This window comes from Bufo gargarizans, chromosome 4, assembly GCF_014858855.1.
Source record: "Bufo gargarizans isolate SCDJY-AF-19 chromosome 4, ASM1485885v1, whole genome shotgun sequence".
In the NCBI taxonomy this organism is placed as follows: Eukaryota; Metazoa; Chordata; class Amphibia; order Anura; family Bufonidae; genus Bufo; species Bufo gargarizans.
The window spans coordinates 245,824,804-245,846,548 of NC_058083.1; the positions used below are offsets into that span (position 1 = coordinate 245,824,804).

Genomic DNA, 21,745 nt, shown 5'->3' on the forward strand with positions numbered 1-21,745 from the left:
CAAGTTCCCTATCTGTATGCCTTTTGGAGTGTGGAAGGAAACCAGAGTACCTGGAGGAAACCCACGCAAACACTGGGAGAACATACAAACTCCATGCAGATGTTGTCCTTGGTCAGATTTACAACTTGCACAGCAGCAAAGTATCCCACTTCTGCTTTAGGGCTCATGCATACGAACATCATTTTCTTTCTGTGTTTTGGTGACCATATGCAGAACTATTAATTTCAATGGGTCTGTGTGCATTCCGTTCCTGTATGTCCATTCAGCAAAGAAATAGAACATGTCCTATTATTGTCCACATTAAGGACAATGATAGCACTGTTGTATTAGGGGCCAGCTGTTCCGTTCTACAAAATACAAAATGTACACGGACGTCATCCGTATTTTTTGCAGATCCGTGTTTTGTGGACCGCAAAATACATACGGTCGTGTGCATGAGCCCTTAAAATAATGCCAACTACTGCCTATTAGATTGCATAGACCAGACACCGCTATTCCATCTGTGTCTTACAATTACTAATGAATAGACAGATTGGCAAAGATATAAACAGAGGCGGACTGAGAACGTAATGTGGCCCTGTTTCAAATTCAGGTCCAAATTGATGGAAGACAGGGCCAGGAATACCATATTGTGGCACATTATACTGCCCCAAGAGAGCCAAATACCACAGTCCATCACAAAATACTGTCAGCAGCACAGAATACATCCCCAAAAACTCCCGCCACCTGGCCTGTATGCCATGCTCTCGAGGCTGCTAATGATTCAGCAGCAGCCTCGGTCGGCTCAGCAGAAGGATAGCCTGGGTGCAGCACTGTGGCAGCTCCATACCACATACGAGGTAGATTGCAAAAGGCACTTCAGACTCAGGCAATATGAGGTGGCCGGGGACGGGAGCTAATGTGCCTGCTCGGGAGAGTATGCACTAGACACGAGCAGGAGGCATTATGGTCACTAGGTCAGACTATATTGGTAAGTTACTTGTATTAAGTTATTACACAACATAAGTATCACTTCATAAGATGTGACAACTCCTTTAACCCTAAAAAATAAAGTTTACTGATGAAATGTTACTTTTGTTTCCTAGGTAGAAGACATACTACGTGCAAAGTATATGGTGCGTTCATATGTAATTCATTTTATTGTTTAATTTGCTTCTGAGTCTGACTCATACATACATATCTTGAATACTTAAAGTTGACTTTTTTGTATTTCCTAGAGTTATCTATCTTCTCTGAGTGATGCCAATTTCAATTTCAATCGTAAGTGTATTATTATTGTTTATCTGCCTATCTACGAACAAACGACAAACATTTGTAATGTGCTTTTCTCACAGAAGAGACTCAAAGTTCAGGGACAGTTGTGGAGCAGGGCAGTCAGTGGCTGACATTAAGGTATCCCCCATATCCACTGGGTTCAGTTTCACAGGATGTTAATTCACCTCTTAATATGAGTCCCACACAAACACAAGGAGTGTAGTCTCCCGGATCAAGAGTACTTTAGAGTATAAACACTTTCCCAATTGCTACCATGCAAAGCCATCCTGTCCCTAGTTTTTCACTTTGAAGGGTTACTATGATTGATTTAGTTGTTTACACTTATACTGTATTATATTGTTGAACTGCATTTTATGTTTATTGTAATATATCCTGTTTGATTTTCACTGTACTGTGGAAAATGTTAATGCACAGCCAGCTAATACTGAGAGACTTTGGAACTTTCCAGTCTCTACACTGAGATGCTAATAATTTCCCATTGCTCTCATAAGGGACTATGAAAAGCTGAGCTTGGAGGGAAAAATAGCACAGTGAACTTTTGACCATCTGATTTTGCTTTGCCAGACTTTTGTTTACATCTGGAAACTGCTTAGTAATTTCCATTGACTTGCATTGAGGCACAATACAAGTCAATGGCAGCAGTGAACTACAACATTGTTTCTGTGCTTCTCCAGCTTCACCCCTCCCACTAGAAGGTTCTGGATCAGTTAACCGTAGAGCAGTCAGAGCCCATGGTGGTCTGTAGATAGGGACCAGTGTTTAGTAGAGGAAACTCTGTCAGACTGCATGAGTAACCAAAAGAAGAAGCTATGATGGAGATACCCTGTCCAATGACTGAGCCACAAACCCTGGGCCACCAGCCCTTTGCCTGGGGTACCTGACTACTGAGAGAGAGGGACAGCGAGCTTCTCCAGTTTATCTATCGATTTCTTAAAGGCTATGGACACATTTGGAGGCATTTTTTAAATGCATTTTGCTCATTTTGGACAAAAAAATTTTTTTCAATTGGTCTTAACTAAAATGTCTACCGTTTTCTTTCTATAGCTTCAGTTTCAGTGTATCTATTGCTTCTCTGATGGCTCAATCTGCAGCCATTATCTCTGAACTCCTAACAGCTCATAAACACTTGTGTAAGCCAAATTCTAGTCTAGTCGAGTGTTTATAAGCTGTCATTAGTGTCAGAGATAATAGATACACATTGAGCCTTCAGAGCAGCTCCCTGATGGATATAATGTAAAACAGAAAGCAAAAGTCTCCACATACACTGAAAGAGAAAGCATTTGATTAAAATACAAAGATAAAAAAAAATTACCCCGAAGGTGCTTGTAGCCTAGGTTAGTGTGGGGAGACTAGACTGCGTAATTAATTTTTATTCAGCACTTAAAGGAATTGTTCTGGCAAAGCTAAAATTGGGTCATGAAACTCATTTTATATATAGTTTAAACTTTCTAATATTTCTAATATTGAATTTTATTGACTTGTGATGCTGCATTGAAAGAACCAACCTCTGATAACTTAACCACATTCATTACTTCACACATCTCTGAGCTTGTGTTAGTCCAGAAGTCTGTGCTGGCACTGCTACCCCTACCCGCGGGCACGGCCGCCGGGCTTCCTCTTTTCCATCTGCTGCCATGCACCGTGCTGACAAGTGCGGGCAGCAGGTAGCTTAACTGTTGTATCTGTGCTCCATCTCAGAACTTACTTCCTGCTGGAGACCTGTACGGTTTGTTAGGGCTTGCATGGGTGTGTCTATCCTCCCTTGTACACGCCCTCTGTCTCATCAGCCTATGGCTGGATTGCAGGAAGAATTTAAAAGCGCTTCCTACCCCAGGAAGATGCCTGAGCAACTCATGGTCACTAGCTTGTCTAGTTCACTGTGTGCAGGTGTTTTGTAAGTTCTTCTTTGCTGTGTACCGGACCCTGCTTTTGAAATATATCGGATTTTGCTTGTTTGCCGCCTGCCTCTGACCTTGGACATTGTTTTCGTACCTTGCTTGTTTGCCGCCTGCCTCTGACCTCGGACTTCGTTTACGGACATTGCTTGATCACTGCCTGCCCTGACCCCAGACTTCCTGACCATGTAATTCCCCTCTGTGCTTGCACCAGTATCTCTGACCCCCTGGTCAGCCGCCACTGACTCGGGGAGTGGCACCTGGCAACTACCCTAACGGCCCAAGCCTATCCTCACCATCAGAGGCTCTAGTGAAGACCAGGTAATTGCATAGTCATGCCCCTCCAGAGTATAGCCAGTCAGTGGTGCAGTGGGTCCACACCCGCTTGCATAACAGCTTGTCACCACCTAACTTATTTGCATGAATCAGTGGGTGGTGACGGAAACCAGTCCTCACCCTTGGCCCTTGGTCCTCAAAAGGCCTATAGCGCTGTATACACTTGTGCATGCACCAAGACTGGGGTTGGATTCTGTCACTGCCCACTAACCCGTGCAAATAAGTTAGTTGGTGGCATGCTCAGAGTCTCTTCCTGGACTGAAAAAGAGATGAGCTTAGCAATGGATGTGACATTGGTGGAAGAGCTGTATTGAGCAGTGGACCAGGTCACGCGATCAGAGTTTGGATCTAGCGTCAGAGAGGTAAACCAAGGAATGGAAAAAATAATAGTGTCTAGTTATATGAAAAAAGTCTCATGTGAATGAAGAAATAACAATGGATTTACGCAGAAACCAGTAGTAGAAATAGTCCTCACCAAATAGTTACCACTGCTTCAAATGTCTGTTTCTTTCTTGATTTTACAGATGTAAATCCAGATGGCAAATTACTTAAATATGGAGCCAAGGGTTAGATATCACTATAGTGATGATTCAAATCCCCTTTACCCCATGGTTGAGTGACTTCATATGTGACTTTGTGTCCATTAGCAAACCACCTATGTATGGCACCGCTTATTCTGTTAATTTGCTAAGTTATTCTTAAACGATCTGCCCTTAGTGTAATGAAAGCAAAGCAAACTTTGATGAACATGTTTTTTGTTTTGTTTTTAAATAATGGTGTCTGGAACTATTTTATTTATTGGTTCACTAAGTGGCTTGGAGAGGACAAGACAGGAAATGTTTTCTTGACTAATTAGCATTTTTTAGCCTATCTGAGGGTCATGCTTTGACCCTCCTGACCTCAGCAATTCCTTAGGCAACCTGCACACCTTGCGGAATACGTGCAGTTTTTTCTGAGCAGATTCCCGTGCGGAAAAAACACAGCATAGTACAGTACTAGGAAAGTGTATTAAATTACACAAATCTGGTGTACACTTTGCAGATTATTTTCATGCGGAAATTGACCTGCCGTGTAGATTTCCAAATCCGCAGCATGTCAAATATGTTTGCGCTTTTAGCTGTGGATTTCAACCTTTTCCAATGAAGGGTGAGATCTGTAACAATACTGCATCAAATCCACACCAAAAACTGCTGTTAGAAATTGCAGATTTTGGTGCAGATATGATGCTGAAATGCACATAAATCCATGAGGAAATTCATGGGGATCCTATTTGTGTTCACAAGTGCAGGCAGGGTGGTAAGATAGTAAGATTTCAGAAAGATCTTTTAGATTGAAGTTCATTTTAATGTTTTACTTTCATAAAACATTCTAGAAAAATTCCACAATTAAAATTATGTATTAGCCTAAAACCAAGACAGGCATAATGAGGTCACAAGCTTCTCCGTTGTTTAACTGTATTCACTCCTGTTTTCGACACATATGGTTTTCACTGTTATGGTGGCATTGTTATCGTAGCACTGTGACTTGGGTCACACCCAAAGATATAGGGTTTACACATTTGTCTGTAGTCTATATTACATTGTTGTATATTTTCCCAAGCAGAGCAAATATTGGCAGAGAAAAATATATGGAGAGACCATAGACCAACATATGGCCTTGTTACATGCCCTAGATGTTCCTGGGCTTACCTTCATACTGGACATGACATGTGGACCTCTGATGAAGTCAAGGGCATGTTTAACATAAGTAGCTTGCTTTTCACTATGTACTATTAGCTAATCAAACTGATAATTTCTTTAGGATATGAGAGGGCATCTGAGAGTGATGGTTCTTTTCTCCCACCAACCAGCAAACCCATTTTTCCAGAAACCTGGATTTGGCTAGACACCAATATAAGGTATGTTAGATATGCTTTACTTATGTTCTATGGTTAAAGCCTATTTGATGTGTATGAGGGTGATTTCTGAGCATGGCTCTTAGTGATAAATGACTTCATACTAAGCTACAACAAAGCTTAAAATAAATTATTTCTGAAATGCATGAAGTATTGGAGCACTTTAAGCAGTAGCTTATACAAGTCAGGTTTATGCGATTGTAAATGGAATACCTATTTTTCACAGTTCATCATTAACAACTAAACTTCAAGTATCTGTTCCAAACAAAAACACTACTTGGGTGGCCACTGCATTTGTTATTTCTGAGACCCTTGGACTTGGAGTAATGGATACACCTATTGAGGTTAGTTTATTCTTTATATTATTTGTTAACACAAGTGCATTGTGCTTTTATTTGTCAAGTGGTCTGTTCTATATGTTCTCTTTCTAAGGCCTCATGCACACGACAGTTTTTTTTCACGGTCCGCAAAAACGGGGTCCGTGGGTCCGTGATCCGTGACCGTTTTTTCGTCCGTGGGTCTTCCTTGATTTTTGGAGGATCCACGGACATGAAAAAAAAAGTCGTTTTGGTGTCCGCCTGGCCGTGCGGAGCCAAACGGATCCGTCCTGAATTACAATGCAAGTCAATGGGGACGGATCCGTTTGATGTTGACACAATATGGTGCCATTTCAAACGGATCCGTCCCCATTGACTTTCAATGTAAAGTCTGGAGTTCTTTTATACCATCGGATTGGAGTTTTCTCCAATCCGATGGTATATTTTAACTTGAAGCGTCCCCATCACCATGGGAACGCCTCTATGTTAGAATATACTGTCGGATATGAGCTACTTCGTGAACCTCAGATCCGACAGTATATTCTAACACAGAGGCGTTCCCATGGTGATGGGGACGCTTCAGGTTAGAATACACTACAAACTTTGTACAAGACTGCCCCCTGCTGCCTGGCAGCACCCGATCTCTTACTGGGGGATATGATAGCACAATTAACCCCTTTAGGTGCGGCACCTAAAGGGGTTAATTGTACTATCATATTCCCCTGTAAGAGATCAGGGCTGCCAGGCAGCAGGGGGCAGCCCCCCCCTCCCCAGTTTGAATATCGTTGGTGGCACAGTGTGCCCCCACCATCGCCCCCCCCTCCCTCCCTCTATTGTATTAAATCGTTGGTGGCACAGTGTGCCAACCACCATCGGCCCCCCTCCCTCCCTCTATTGTATTAAATCGTTGGTGGCACAGTGTGCCAACCACCATCGGCCCCCCTCCCTCCCACTATTGTATTAAATCGTTGGTGGCACAGTGTGCCAACCACCATCGCCCCCCCCCCTCCCTCTATAGCAGTAACATTGGTGGCAGTGTGCGGTCTCAACAGTAGAAGATTCATACTTACCTGCTTGCTGCTGCGATGTCTGTGTCCGGCCGGGAGCTCCTCCTACTGGTAAGTGAAAGGTCTGTGCGGCGCATTGCTAAAGAACTGTCACTTACCAGTAGGAGGAGCTCCCGGCCGTTCACAGACATCGCAGCAGCAAGCAGGTAAGTATGAATCTTCTACTGTTGAGACCGCACACTGCCACCAATGTTACTGCTATAGAGGGAGGGGGGGGGGGGTGATGGTGGTTGGCACACTGTGCCACCAACGATTTAATACAATAGAGGGAGGGGGGCCGATGGTGGTTGGCACACTGTGCCACCAACGATTTAATACAATAGAGGGAGGGAGGGGGGCCGATGGTGGTTGGCACACTGTGCCACCAACGATTTAATACAATAGAGGGAGGGAGGGGGGGCGATGGTGGGGGCACACTGTGCCACCAACGATATTCAAACTGGGGAGGGGGGGGGGTCTGCCCCCTGCTGCCTGGCAGCCCTGATCTCTTACAGGGGAATATGATAGTACAATTAACCCCTTTAGGTGCCGCACCTGAAGGGGTTAATTGTGCTATCATATCCCCCTGTAAGAGATCGGGTGCTGCCAGGCAGCAGGGGGCAGTCTTGTACAAAGTTTGCAGTGTATTCTAACTAGAAGCGTCCCCATCACCATGGGAACGCTTCTGTGTTAGAATATACTGTCGGAAATGAGTTTTCACGAAGTGAAAACTTAGATCAGAAAAAGCTTTTTATGCAGACGGATCTTCGGATCCGTCTGTATGAAAGCAACCTACGGCCACGGATCACGGACACGGATGCCAATCTTGTGTGCATCCGTGTTCTTTCACGGACCCATTGACTTGAATGGGTCCGTGAACCGTTGTCCGTCAAAAAAATAGGACAGGTCATATTTTTTTGACGGACAGGATACACGGATCACGGCCTCGGCTGCAAAACGGTGCATTTTCCGATTTTTCCACGGACCCATTGAAAGTCAATGGGTCCGCGAAAAAAAACGGAAAACGGCACAACGGCCACGGATGCACACAACGGTCGTGTGCATGAGGCCTAACACTGTACAACAGCAATCTCCCTTTGTCAATTAGAAATGTTCACTCTAAAGGTGGTGGTGTTGGTGGTGGGGAGGGGGGCTCTAATTCAGCCACTAGATAACAGCCGCCAACACCGATTGAAGACATGGTAACTTACAGTGCTCAGGGCTGTCTAAATGTCCTTTCCCAAAAGACAGTGTAATATCCAAATGCCAGTTTGAGGTTGTCTACAGTAGACATTTTTGGACACGGGGGACTAAATGTGGCTCCTCTCCTAATTACATGCTTCGTCTATCATCTAACATATGCATACCTCAACTAACTCCAACTCCATGGCTACAGCTACACAACCTTGTTATTTATCACTGATATTTGATAAATAGGTGTTTTAGGTTGTTAGAACATATATCTTTATAAGATTAAAATGTATACATTTTTCTAAATGTCTAATAAAGTCAACATGCAATAGTCTATGCATGTAATACATTAATTATGCAATATCAAACAATTCAGTTAGCCAGTTCCCTGTACAAGGAAGCATCGGGTGGCTACAGTCAGCATATTATATTACACAGTGAAACTCTGCGTTGCTGGCATGCAGGCACCAGTTGGGAGTGCATACAAATTTAGTGTACCTGAGTTTTCAAAAATAGTTTGCATAATGGCTGTGCATCTTTGTACAAATATAACTGTGAAGGAGCAGTTATGTTTGGGCTTCCGTGGGGTTTTCTTCAGCCATAATATTCCCTGTTTCAGCTGTACAGCTAGATGCATTTCACTCAGAAGCACGGGCCATCTGTACTGCTGGGACATCCTTTCCCTTACTTCCCACTATGTTTGCTTTCAGCTCCGGGGCTCACAGAACAGACAAGGAGAGATACAGCACACAGACACATAGAGGGCTCCTGTGAATTCAGAAGCTTTGCAGAACCAGTTCTTTTATGAGGCTCAGGATCTCGGCTAGCTCTGACAGACCCCCATTTCATGTTATCCATCTTCTGAGTCTGTTATCAGAGACGGGTCTTGCCTGACAACAGAAAGTAGACTGCAACTTAGGTGGAAGTGAGACCGCTATTGGCCATTCCTTTACAGCTTTTTCTCAGGTGGACGTAGCCATATTTTTTAAAATGAAGTGATTTAGAGATTTGCTAGTTACACCAGTCTCTATTAATTGAAATGAAATTGTACATTACAGTGACTCTTTAACCCTTAGGATACCGGAGGTTTTTTCGTTATTGCGTTTTTATTTTCCTTCCCTATCTTCCTTAAGCCATAACATTTTTTATATTTCCGTTCACATAGATGTATGAGGGCTTATTTTTTTGTTGGACATTTTGTACTTTCTAATGCCACCATTAATTATGGCATACAATGTAGCTGGAAGCGGTAAAAAAATGGAGTGGAATTGGAAAAAAAACATAATTCCTCCACCGTTTTACAGATTTTGTTCCCACCCATTCTCCGGGTCAGTACAATTACAACTATACCCCATATGTATAGTTTTTTTTGTCTAAATAGTGTAAAAATACATTTAAACTTTGAAAAAAAAGTAGTTTTTTTTACATCACCATATTCTCCCATAACTTTTTTATAGTTATATCTATTGAGCTGTGTGTGCTCATTTTATTTTGGGACAATCTGTAGTTTTTATTGATACCATTTTGGAGTGTGTGTGACTTTTTTTTAATCACATTTTATTACGTTTTTTGGGGTAAGAAAAGCAATGAAAAAATGGCAAATTAGCCATTTTTACCCTTTTTTTTCGTTACGCCCTTTACTGTATTGGAAACATATTTTTAAATTTTAATAGTACGGACGTTTTCGGTCACGGTGATACCCATGATGTTTATATTTTTTGTTATTTAGGTATTTATTTTTTATTATAAGGAAAAGGGGGTGATTTAAACTTTTATATTTTATTCAATTTTTTTTATATTTTTAAGTTTTTTTTAACTTTTTTGCAATGATTTTGAAGCTTGCATTTGAGCGTACAAAATCCATTTTTTTTATTTTTATTTTTTAAATCATGGATTTTTAAAAATGCATTTATTACTGACTATTCCTCATTTCTTATGTTGGCCTGCCACCTGGTGGCCAAAAAAAGAATTACAGCTTGAATGCCCTCAGCGTCTTCAATGAGGCTAAGTGCATTTAAATCAATTGCCGGCATCCTCATTGGCCACAGAGGATGCCGGTAACAAGCCCTGAAGTGCAAGCTCCCTGGCTTTTGACCCTTTAGATGCCGCGATCTCACTTAATCACGGCATATAAAGGCTTTAAAGACCGCGATCGGCATTATTGCCGGTCATGGTAATTCGCTGCTGGTCTCTGCTGTTTGAAACAGCAGAGGCCTGCCGGCCACGACACCCGCTGCACGTGCGAGCTGGCGCCATGTTTGCCTATCGCTCCAGCGCCGTACATGTACAAAAGGAATAAGGGAAGGGTATTGTTTGTTTTGTTTCTTTCATGTACACATACCATTGATCCCAGCCCTGATTCTGAATCTACAGTTTCATGTGCATTTGGTTTAGTTAAAATGTGACTATACTGTGACAGTGACCTTCTAATACTTTGCATTTAGACAACAAGGGTGGGAATATGCTCTCCCTCCAGTTTGTGATTGCATTCCTTTAGCACGTCGACTGGATGATTCTAATAGTGGAAATATACAGTAAAATTCAATCAATGCAACAGCAACAAGATTTTGCTCAGAATAAAATTCTTACATCCAGGAGAACCAGCTGCTGCCAAGTTCTCTGCTCGCATAAGATTTTAAGTCTGATGCTTGTATTTTACTGCACTAGGAAATTACAACATACCAAATCTCATACTCTGTGTGATGCCTACCACAGGATCTGAGGTGGTGATGCAACCAGATTCATTAAATATAGTTGTAAATCCAGTGTGGTAATTGTCATTTGATGGGAATCATTTATTTCTAGATATCTGTAATCAAGCCTTTGATAACTACGCTCCACATGCCATCTACGTTAACAAGAGGTGAACAGTGTATTCTAGAAGTCATTTTGTTCAACTCTTTGAAAGAAAACTTACAGGTATGTTTTCCCTTATTTAGTCCTTGTGCTATCACCTTGTCTGTTCATTTCACTTTAATACCAAAAGAATGTATATTAAAATACATCCCCATGGAAGCTTTCTTCAAGAAATAGTGATGTCCATGGGATGTGTGTGGTATTGCAGCCCCATCCTATTCAAGTGAATCTGATTTGCTATACCAGACATCCAGGCAAGAGGGCTACTCTTTCTGAAAGAGAACATTTGGGCCCTGATTTATCAAGACCTGTGTGTGCTACGCTGGTCTTAATAGGGCCTGTGCTGCCAGAGGAGGTATTTTATTTATGATGAAGGCCTTGTGGTAAATTAAATGCCTCTTCTGGCAGTCCATGTGCCAGACTGAAATCCACGACAGCTCGGATCTGGCAATGATTTCAGCCATCATTTATCACAGTAAATGATAACTGCGTAAGAGCTGGTGGCCCCTCTCACACCCTGCCCTTGCTGCATCCCCTTTTAGGAAACTTGACGAAGGAGGCTTAAAAACGGCGGTTGCAAGTAACAAAGCTGCAATGGCATTTAAAAAGGCACCAAACCAAGTTTTTAATGCCAGAAAACTGCGGTAGAGGAATGATAAATTCCTCCCTTTGTTTTACTAAATGAATACAACCCCTTGAATAATAGCAGTGTATTAGTTCTATATATTTAATACCTTGTTACCCTTGTAATAATCAGACATATACTGTAATAGAAATGATATTTTAACATAGGAGATAAGGTGCTGTGTTTTACTTTTACACTATAGTTTATAGCTTTTTGTGATTGTTATTTCCATACGTTATGGGCCAGGATATTTAGATACAGGGTAAGTTCAGGAGACTGATTAGTGGCTAAAGTAAACTCATGGGAGATCAGGGAAGCATTTCTGTATGCCAACTGATAAGGGTCCTTACTAAGCAGGGGCCATGAGGAATTATCTCTACTTTTTATATATGGTACGTACTTGATAGATTCAAGGTTAGCCTCCTCCCACTCTCTGTGAGTCTATGTGGAGAGAGTATATACCTTCATTAACAGCAGAGGATTGGATTGAGGCACTGGAGTCCCTCTATACTAACAACGGATTAATCCAGTTATATATTCTGCACCATAGTTACTTATCCTCCACCCAACTGTACCGAATGGGTCACTTATCCCACTCAATCTGTCATAGATGTATGAACCCAGATGCTAACTTTTGGCATCTGATGTGGGACTGTGTGTATCGTCACTCCTTTTGGAATGAGGTCACTTACCTACTCTCTGATATTGTATCTCTTCGGGTCCCCTGCACCCCTGAGATCTGTCTGCTGGGCATTTTGTCAGAAGAACAGTGGTCACATCATGTCAGAAAAGCAATAGCCTATTTCTGGCTCGGAAAAGCAATAGCCCTGCGATTGATGGGGGACCACCTACCCATGGATAGGTCCCATTCACACAGCCATGTCCGTTTTCTGGAGTGCAAACCATGGATTCATAAAACATACACACTGACCATCTCCACCTTTCATCGCGGTGTGGACCTATTGACTTCAATGGCTCTGCCATCCGCAAGATGTGGAAAACATAGGATATGCCTATCTTCTGCACTGACCCAGAAGCAAATTGTCCCTTATGAGAATGTTTTTTATTTAAAAATGTAATTTTATACTGCTATACTTGATAGCCAAGGTGTCATATATGGCAAACTTAGAATTTATTTTAACATATATTGTTAATGTATTTGCAGGTTCTTGTAACGTTGGAATCAAGCAATTCATTTGATATAATGGTACCTAATAACAATACAAGTACTGTACCAGGCCAGTATAATGTTACAGTTCCTGGTGAAGCTGGAAAAATTGTTCTGTTTCCAATAAACCCCAAAAAACTGGGCAACACTACAGTCAAAGTGACAGTGACATCAAAAGCAGGTTCTGAAGTGTTAACCAACACAATTCTAGTTAAGGTAAGATATGTATTATCCATATCTTGGCGGTGTGCATTTTCAATTGTTTTACAGAAATCTGGTAAAGCAAATATAGCATTAACTTCCAGTGTATTTGCTTTACAGGCTGAAGGCGTGAAATACCTCTATTCACAATCTGCCCTCTTTGACCTTACTGGAAACACAAGTCAGACTGTATCCAAGAACTTCTCATTTACATTCCCTAGTGACGTTATATCAGACACTATAGAAGGGTTTGTCACAGTTGTTGGTAAGAGGAATATTTTGGCAATCACTGCTCCTCTAAGTGTGTTGGCTCCTCCTGTAAATCAGATAATGGCTGCAAAATTAGGTGTTGTTCATGGGAACAACACATAACGGCACTATGGATGACATGTTTCTGGGACAAGTAGGAATTTACAGCTGTTGTCACATGATAGTCATGCAGCTTCATAAGCTTTTAGTTTACATTATTTATTTGTTCCATGGACCAGGGAAAATTCATCAATACAGGAAAGGATTCTTTACAGTTAGAGAAGTCAAATGCCCTACTTCAATAGGTGGTAATGACAGACACTATGACAGCATTTAAAAAGGGGCCAGGTGCTTTTAATTAGCTAATACCATTGATGCTCATAATTAATCTAAAATAATCTAAAATGAAGGCTGGTGCTAGAACTAAATAGCACTGACGACCCTTTAGTGGAGTGAGCTTGTTACTACAGCGCTGTTCCTATTGAATTTAAAGGGTTTCTGTCACCAGATTTAACCCATTTAAACTGGCTGACATTAGCAATGTACTAATGTCAGCAGATCCTAACTCTCCTAATCTTATGCTTCTAGATGCCCCCATTACTTCACAATTTTAACTTTTGAAATATGCTAACTAGCCTCTAGGAGCAGGGGAGGGCGTTGCCCCTGCTCCTAGAGGCTCCGTTCGCCCACCTCAAGTTACACCCTGCTGTCCTTGATTGACCGGGCCAGGCAGCGCTCGCCTCCTTCGGCCGGCCCTGTGTGCTGGGACTGCACATGCGCGAGATTTATCCAGCATACAGGGCCGGCCAGAGAAGACGAACGCTGGTCCTGTCAATCAAGGATGGCAGGGCGTGACTTGAGGTGGGAGAACGGAGCCTCTAGGAGCAGGGGCAATGCTCCCCCTGCTCCTAGAAGCTAATTAGCATATTATAAAAGTTAAAGGGCTGTTTCACACGAGCGGATGCCTTGTGTGACATCCGCTCCGTGAATGACAGCCAAGACCCGATGCAGACTGCAGAGGCACGGAGCATTAACATGAATGATAATGCTCTGTGTCTCTCTATGATCTCTTTACTACAAAATTACATTGAGATAAAGTTGTCACTGTGATTTCGTAGTAAAGAGATCACAGAGAGGCACGGAGCATTATCAATCATGTTAATGCTCCGTGCTTCTGCTGTCTGCATCGGGTCTTGGCCATCATTCACGCAGCGGATGTCACGCACGGCATCCGCTCGTGTGAAACAGCCCAAAATTGTGCAGCAACAGGGGCATCCAGAAGCATAAGATTAGGAGAGTTAGGGTCTGCTGACATTAGCACATCGCTAATGTCAGCTAGTTTAATAGGGTTAAATCTGGTGACAGAATCCCTTTAATGTTCTATAATTGATCTGAGAAAGGTTGAACTTGATGGGCCTGTGTCTTTTTACAATTTATGTAACTACTATATAACAGCATAAACAAAAGATTGTCTGGGTAATGAAAAATAATCAGACATGTAAATTATTTCTTAGAGATCATCTGTCAACATGATTAACCCCATTTAGCCAGGCACGTTGCCTGGTAGGGTTGATCATGCTGAATAAAATAATACCTTTCTTTTGTCTATAGTATGAACTGCTGCAGAAATCTTTCTTTTTATATTCATGCAAATTAGCAATTTGGGGCACCAAGGGGTTGGCCGGAACCATTGGAGCAGCGGTAACACAATTCCCCTAATTGCTCTGTGCACTCCCCTAGCCTTTGATTGACAGAGCTAGAAATCTTATTTAGCCCTGTGTTCTCGTGCCTGTGTTGAGTTGTGCCTGTGGCACAGCATTTGCACAGTGGATCAGATGCTACATTCCATGCTTATCAGATCCACTGCGCAAGCACTGAGTCACTCTCAGCACTTGCACAGTGGATCTGCTGCTTCCCATGCTCAGAAAGCAACATCCGATACATATGGGGAAAATATACACTCACCTAAAGAATTATTAGGAACACCATACTAATACGGTGTTGGACCCCCTTTTGCCTTCAGAACTGCCTTAATTCTACGTGGCATTGATTCAACAAGGTGCTGATAGCATTCTTTAGAAATGTTGGCCCATATTGATAGGATAGCATCTTGCAGTTGATGGAGATTTGAGGGATGCACATCCAGGGCACGAAGCTCCCGCTTCACCACATCCCAAAGATGCTCTATTGGGTTGAGATCTGGTGACTGTGGGGGCCATTTTAGTACAGTTAACTCATTGTCATGTTCAAGAAACCATTTTTCCAGTCTTCAACAGTCCAATTTTGGTGAGCTCGTGCAAATTGTAGCCTCTTTTTCCTATTTGTAGTGGAGATGAGTGGTACCTGGTGGGGTCTTCTGCTGTTGTAGCCCATCTGCCTCAAGGTTGTGCGTGTTGTGGCTTCACAAATGCTTTGCTGCATACCTCGGTTGTAACGAGTGGTTATTTCAGTCAACGTTGCTCTTCTATCAGCTTGAATCAGTCGGCCCATTCTCCTCTGACCTCTAGCATCAACAAGGCATTTTCGCCCACAGGACTGCCGCATACTGGATGTTTTTCACTTTTCACAACATTCTTTGTAAACCCTAGAAATGGTTGTGTGTGAAAATACCAGTAACTGAGCAGATTGAGAAATACTCAGACCGGCCCGTCTGGCACCAGCAACCATGCCACGCTCAAAATTGCTTAAATTACCTTTCTTTCCCATTCTGACATTCAGTTTGTAGTTCAGGAGATTGTCTTGACCAGGACCACAACCCTACATGCATTGAAGCAACTGCCATGTGATTGGTTGACTAGATAATCCCATTAATGAGAAATAGAACAGGTGTTCCTAATAATTCTTTAGGTGAGTGTATATATATGTGGTAAGCAACTACATGAGCGTACTGTTGAAAACAATAGTCATCCCAGAAAACTCTTTTAAAGTGTCATCTATATGAATATGGCAGTTAATAAATCCTATTTTTTATTCAACAGGAGATCTTCTTGCACCTTCAATAAATGGTCTTGAATCACTTATTCAGATGCCATATGGCTGTGGAGAGCAAAACATGATCAACTTTGCACCAAACATCTATGTTCTTTTGTATTTAATCGCAACTCAGCATATTAAATCAGATGTTAGAGAAAGAGCCATAGACTTTATGACGCAAGGTAATTTTATGCAGCACAAGTGTGGTTGATATTGGGGAAGTAGTAGATTGATTGTTTTCCCAGAGACATCTGCTCTAAATATTTTTGATGTGAGCAGAGATAGCTACTATATATATATATATATCAGGTAGGCATGATGGGGGTAAGAAAGTCACAAACACTATAACATGTTAGTTTTCTGGTGTAAATCATGGATGAAATCTATGCTATGTGGTGGTACACTGTGTATAGCAGTATACCACCACATAGACCCTGTTCATCTCTTTGTATCGAAGCATTCTACTCTAAAAGTAGAAAGTTCTGAATGAAAGTAACTCAAACTTTTTACCACTATTATGGTGCCTACGTTTAACTCGAGTACTATTTTCATGAGAAAGTTATCCTTGGGATTCATCTATCAAGAAAGGAGTGGATAATTCACAAATTCATATATACAGTTACTGGTAAAAAGAGACTTTAATGTGCCAAATAATATAACATTTTGTGGGAGTGCTGTTTTAATTTGAAATGTCCTATTGATTGTATAGTAATAGTTTTCATGGTATAACACCTTAAGCAAAGTGTTTAAATTAGCAGTGATCACCTCCCTGTGGTTCAAAAATCACAGAAAAATATGATAACTAAATATGTGGATGTACATGGCAGCATTTATAAGTAAAAAATCATGGAAAATAATGCACTTAGATGCAAATATTATATATGGATAAGCCCTAAAATCTGAGACGCTCGGCCAATATATATATACATATATATAGCCCAAACAAATCTGTGCCCGCCTACCCACGCCAAGGGGCTCTCAATCAGGCAGGTCCTCCTTGTGGTTCAGCAACATCAAGAGTGATGCATCTTTCAAATGATTCTAATAAACCTGCATTTTTGTCTTTGGCTTAGTAATCAGCCTGTTTTGGATCTTACTGATCAAGCATTTTTCTTCCTTTTTTCATCGTCACCTTACAAGAGTTATAACTTTTTTTTATTTTTCCATCTGTGCAGCTGTATGAGGGCTTGATTTTTACAGTTGTAGTTTTTAATACTGTCATTTTGGGGTACACATAACTTGTTGATGAACTTTTATTAACACTTTCTGAGAGGGAGATGGGAAAAAAAACAGCAATACTGTCCCTGAGTTTTTCCGTTGTAAATTTTTTATGGCGTTCATTTTTCGGTATAAGTAAAATAATATCTTTATTCTCTGGGTTAGTACAATTACAGCGATACCAAATACATATAGTGTTTTTTATATTTTACTACTTTTGTGCAATAAAACCCAATTTTTTGCATTGCCGCTTCCCAAGACCCATAACGTTTTTCTTTCTTTGCTGCTTGATTTTTGTGGGATGACTTGTAGTTTTCATTGGTATAATCTTGGGGTAAATTACGCTTTTTGATCGCTTATTATTAAGTTTTATCGGTGGGGACTAAGAATAAATGAGCAATTCCGCCATTTTTTTTGTTTTTCTTTTATGGCTAGGGGATAATTTACATGATATTTGTGTAGTGTGCGTGGTATTTGATGTGGTGATACCAAACATGTGGGAGAGAGTTTATTTTTGCTATTTTTTTCATTGAAATGCGTATTTTTAACGGAAAAAAGTGTTTTTATTTTTTATTGGAGTTCTTTATTTAATAATTTTTTTAAACTAGTTTTTTTACCACTTAATAGTCCCACAGGCAATATTTTGATTACTTTTAAAATACAATGCACTATCCCTAAACCAGGCCCCAGTCAGCCTATACACAAAAATAAACCAGGCCCCAGTCAGCCTATGATAAAAATAACACACCAAGAAAGAGTTGTTGGAATCAAATGAAACTTTCTATGTGTGAATGTAATGCTGATATATGTAAGTGATTACAATATTAGAGCGAAAGGATGTTTATTGAAGAAAACTGTAAAATTGAAAGGAGGCTCTAGCATCTCTAGCTTGGCAACAAGATGAGATATGATTGAGCATGGAGGCATACAGGTTTCATATGATATCGTGTGGCACATTTGCCCACAGATGTTGCAGCTGTGCCTGTAGATTCTGCACACTTGTAATTGCCATAGCTGGCGTCCTACTTTATTGCAAAAGTGTTTCATTGGCGATAAATCTGGCAACTGCGCAGGCCAAGTTGGTGTTTCAATTTGGTGGAGACATTCCTGGGAAACCTTGCTGTGTTTGGACGCACATTATCGTGCTGAAAAAATGCCAGTTGGAAGACCTGCCTGTGAGGCAACACATGTGGCCGCAGGATGTCCTGAACATATTGCTAAGCTGTTAGTGTCCCTCATATCAGTAATAGAGGTGACCAACTGTTGTGGGCAGTGGCTCCCTAGATCATCATACCAGCAGTTGTTGGGACAGTGTGTCACTCCACAGTAAAGGCAGGATTAAAGCGCTCACCTCAAGGCCTCCATAGCTGAACCCAACTGTCCTCGGATCCCAAATAGAACCTGGATTTGTCACTAAAGATAATACAGTTCCAGCCTGTAGCAGTCCAGGTTTCTCGTTTATGGCACCACTGAAAACCAAGGCGACAGAGGCTTTCTGTCAATGGCAGGACACATAATGGGTGCTGTGACACAAAATTTCCTATAGAAATGGTTCAGACAGAGACGGGGTGTTTAATGAAGGAGCCACTAGTCTCTTGAGGGTGAGGAAGAAAACTTTTAGAGCTGTTCATGCTTGTTGGTGGATCAAACAATCCTCTCTACTGTATTGTACAAAATGGATACTTAAATAGCCCCATTTTTCTCCATGGGCTTTACCTGGTACTGCGGATCAGCTCTATTCAAGTGATTAAACCATTTAAATTAATATATTGGGGTCTTTGCAGCAATTCAGGAAAAAAACGTGTAGATTACCCATGCGGCAGTTGGCCACATGGCACACTACTGCTATGGTTTTATGCCTCAAAACATTTATACAAACCAATCAGGTTAATGTTTCTAAAGTCAACTCAGAATTCTTCTCATAGAGTATTCTTCACTCCATTTACAGTTTTATTATAGAACTAATATGTAAAATACTACATTACTTAACAGCTGTGTATATTTTATGCCTAGGCTATCAAAGGGAACTGAGTTATAAGCGAAATGATGGTTCATTTAGTGCATTTGGAAACTCTGATCCTTCGGGAAGTACCTGGTGAGCATACTGTTTAATATCATTGACATTGAATTATGTTTTAGATACATTTTAGTTTATCAGTAATAAAGAACAAGGGGATTTTTTTAAATTATATTTTTAATTTAATTTAGATCATTAATACAAAAACATAAATAAATAATATTCAAATCTATGTAGATATTGTCATTAAACAATTATATCCAAACATAATTGTATAACCCCATCAAAACCAGCTTGAGCGGAAAAGAAAAAAAAGGGGGAGGGGGGAGCCAACTTCTTAGAGCTAATAAAATCATCCATACTCAACCCTTCTTCATGTATTTATACTTAAGTTGAAATTCTTTGCACTTAAAGGGAACCTGTCATGTGGATATTTGATTATAATCTAACTAATTATATACAATCATTAACTACTAAAAAGTACCTTAGATGTATTCACTTGCGTGACAGAGGGTTACCTCATAATATACACACAAAGATGCCGCATGCCGCATGCCGCATGCTAATGAGCTGACTCGAGTCCGGCGTGATGTCATTGAGTCCAGCGTATATTTAATTCAGAGCTATAGCCACTCCCCTGCCCACCTGCTGCTGGTTCATATGGAAACAAACTGTCATTCAGCAGCAGGTGGGCGGGGAGAGTCAGGAGCTCATGAATATTCATGACTCATCATTATCAGCTGGAGCTTTTCAATACAAGATGTTGGCAGATTGACTGGGTCAATTAAAGAAAGTGACCCAGCATTTTGCTAAGCGAATCAGTCACTTATTTATGTTGCCCTTAGTTAGGACACCATAAAACTGGTGACAGGTTCCCTTTAACATTAGTTTAATAAGGGACATCAGATGAGATAGGTTTGGAATGGTAATAGAGAGCCAGATCTGAATAGTTGAAAATCCAAGCAAGAAAGAGGATGTTTTCTGTTTTATCCATCTGTTGCTCGGGGGTAATCCCAGAATCTCTGTAAGTGGACCAGGAACCAATTGAATTAAAAACCTTGCATTTATCAAATTTTAAACCTGGGCCCAATAATCTAAAATAACTAGACATTGCCAAATGACAAAATCCCCCAGATGTCCCGCATTAAATACCTGATACACCTGACTGATATTAAGGCTAAGTTAACATCACCGTTTAGCTTTCCGTTCTCCTGATCTGTCAAAAGAACAAGAAAAAAAACTGAGGATGTGTATATATATATATACAGTACAGACCAAAAGTTTGGACACACCTTCTCATTCAAAGAGTTTTCTTTATTTTCATGACTATGAAAATTGTAGATTCACACTGAAGGCATCAAAACTATGAATTAACACATGTGGAATTATATACATAACAAAAAAGTGTGAAACAGAAAATATGTCATATTCTAGGTTCTTCAAAGTAGCCACCTTTTGCTTTGATTACTGCTTTGCACACTCTTGGCATTCTCTTGATGAGCTTCAAGAGGTAGTCACCTGAAATGGTCTTTCAACAGTCTTGAAGGAGTTCCCAGGCTTTTTTCTCAAGATAACGCAATGAGTTAAAAAATTTGAGTTAAGAGCTTGAGTGCTAACCCTGCTACATCTGTAGGTGTATTAGTATCTAAGTCTACCATAAAGCAAGGACAAGGTGAAAACCATTAATCAGCCTCAAAAATCGAAAGGGAAGATTAGACTTTGCCCAAATTCTTTTTTTTAAAGAAGCCAGCCCATTTCTGGAACAGCATTCTTTGGACAGATGAAACTAAGAGCAACCTGATGGGAAGAAGAAATTACGGAGAAGGCTTGATATGGTTCATGATCCAAAGCACACCACATCCTATGTAAAACTTGATTGAGGCAGTGTGATGGCATGGGCATGCATGGCTTCCAATTTTGCCTCGTCGGAGGCCATACATTTTAGTGCTGTACAGAGACAGATCTCTGTACAGCATTAAAACTAAGTTTTGAACTAATCGAGTTTGGATCTTGGATCCGAAGCTCGATTTGCTCAACACTAATATATATATATATATATATATATACATACAGTACAGACCAAAATTTGGGACACACCTTCTTATTCAAAGAGTTTTCTTTATTTTCATGACTATGAAAATTGTAGATTCACACTGAAGGCATCAAAACTATGAATTAACACATGTGGAACTATATACATAACAAAAAAGTGTGAAACAACTGAAAATATGTCATATTCTAGGTTCTTCAAAGTAGCCACCTTTTGCTTTGATTACTGCTTTGCACACTCTTGGCATTCGCTTCAAGAGGTAGTCACCTGAAATGGTCTTTCAACAGTCTTGAAGGAGTTCCCAGAGATGCTTAGCACTTGTTGGCCCTTTTGCCTTCACGCTGCGGTCCAGCTCACCCCAAACCATCTCAATTGGGTTCAGGTCCGGTGACTGTGGAGGCCAGGTCATCTGGCGCAGCACCCCATCACTCTCC

At 40.9% G+C, this 21,745-nt stretch overlaps 1 protein-coding gene across 1 annotated transcript in view; it reads left to right on the forward strand.

Annotated features, from left to right (window-relative positions):
* The window catches only part of LOC122934567 (CD109 antigen-like), a 110,795-nt gene that overhangs the window by 59,085 nt on the left and 29,965 nt on the right, over window positions 1-21,745 (forward strand). Inside the window, exons 16-24 of the mRNA XM_044290137.1 lie at window positions 1,086-1,115; window positions 1,218-1,260; window positions 5,307-5,403; window positions 5,627-5,744; window positions 10,760-10,873; window positions 12,601-12,819; window positions 12,925-13,069; window positions 16,032-16,208; window positions 19,258-19,339. Of these exons, the coding sequence (XP_044146072.1) occupies window positions 1,086-1,115; window positions 1,218-1,260; window positions 5,307-5,403; window positions 5,627-5,744; window positions 10,760-10,873; window positions 12,601-12,819; window positions 12,925-13,069; window positions 16,032-16,208; window positions 19,258-19,339 (1,025 nt within the window). The remainder of the gene's footprint in view (window positions 1-1,085; window positions 1,116-1,217; window positions 1,261-5,306; window positions 5,404-5,626; window positions 5,745-10,759; window positions 10,874-12,600; window positions 12,820-12,924; window positions 13,070-16,031; window positions 16,209-19,257; window positions 19,340-21,745) is intronic.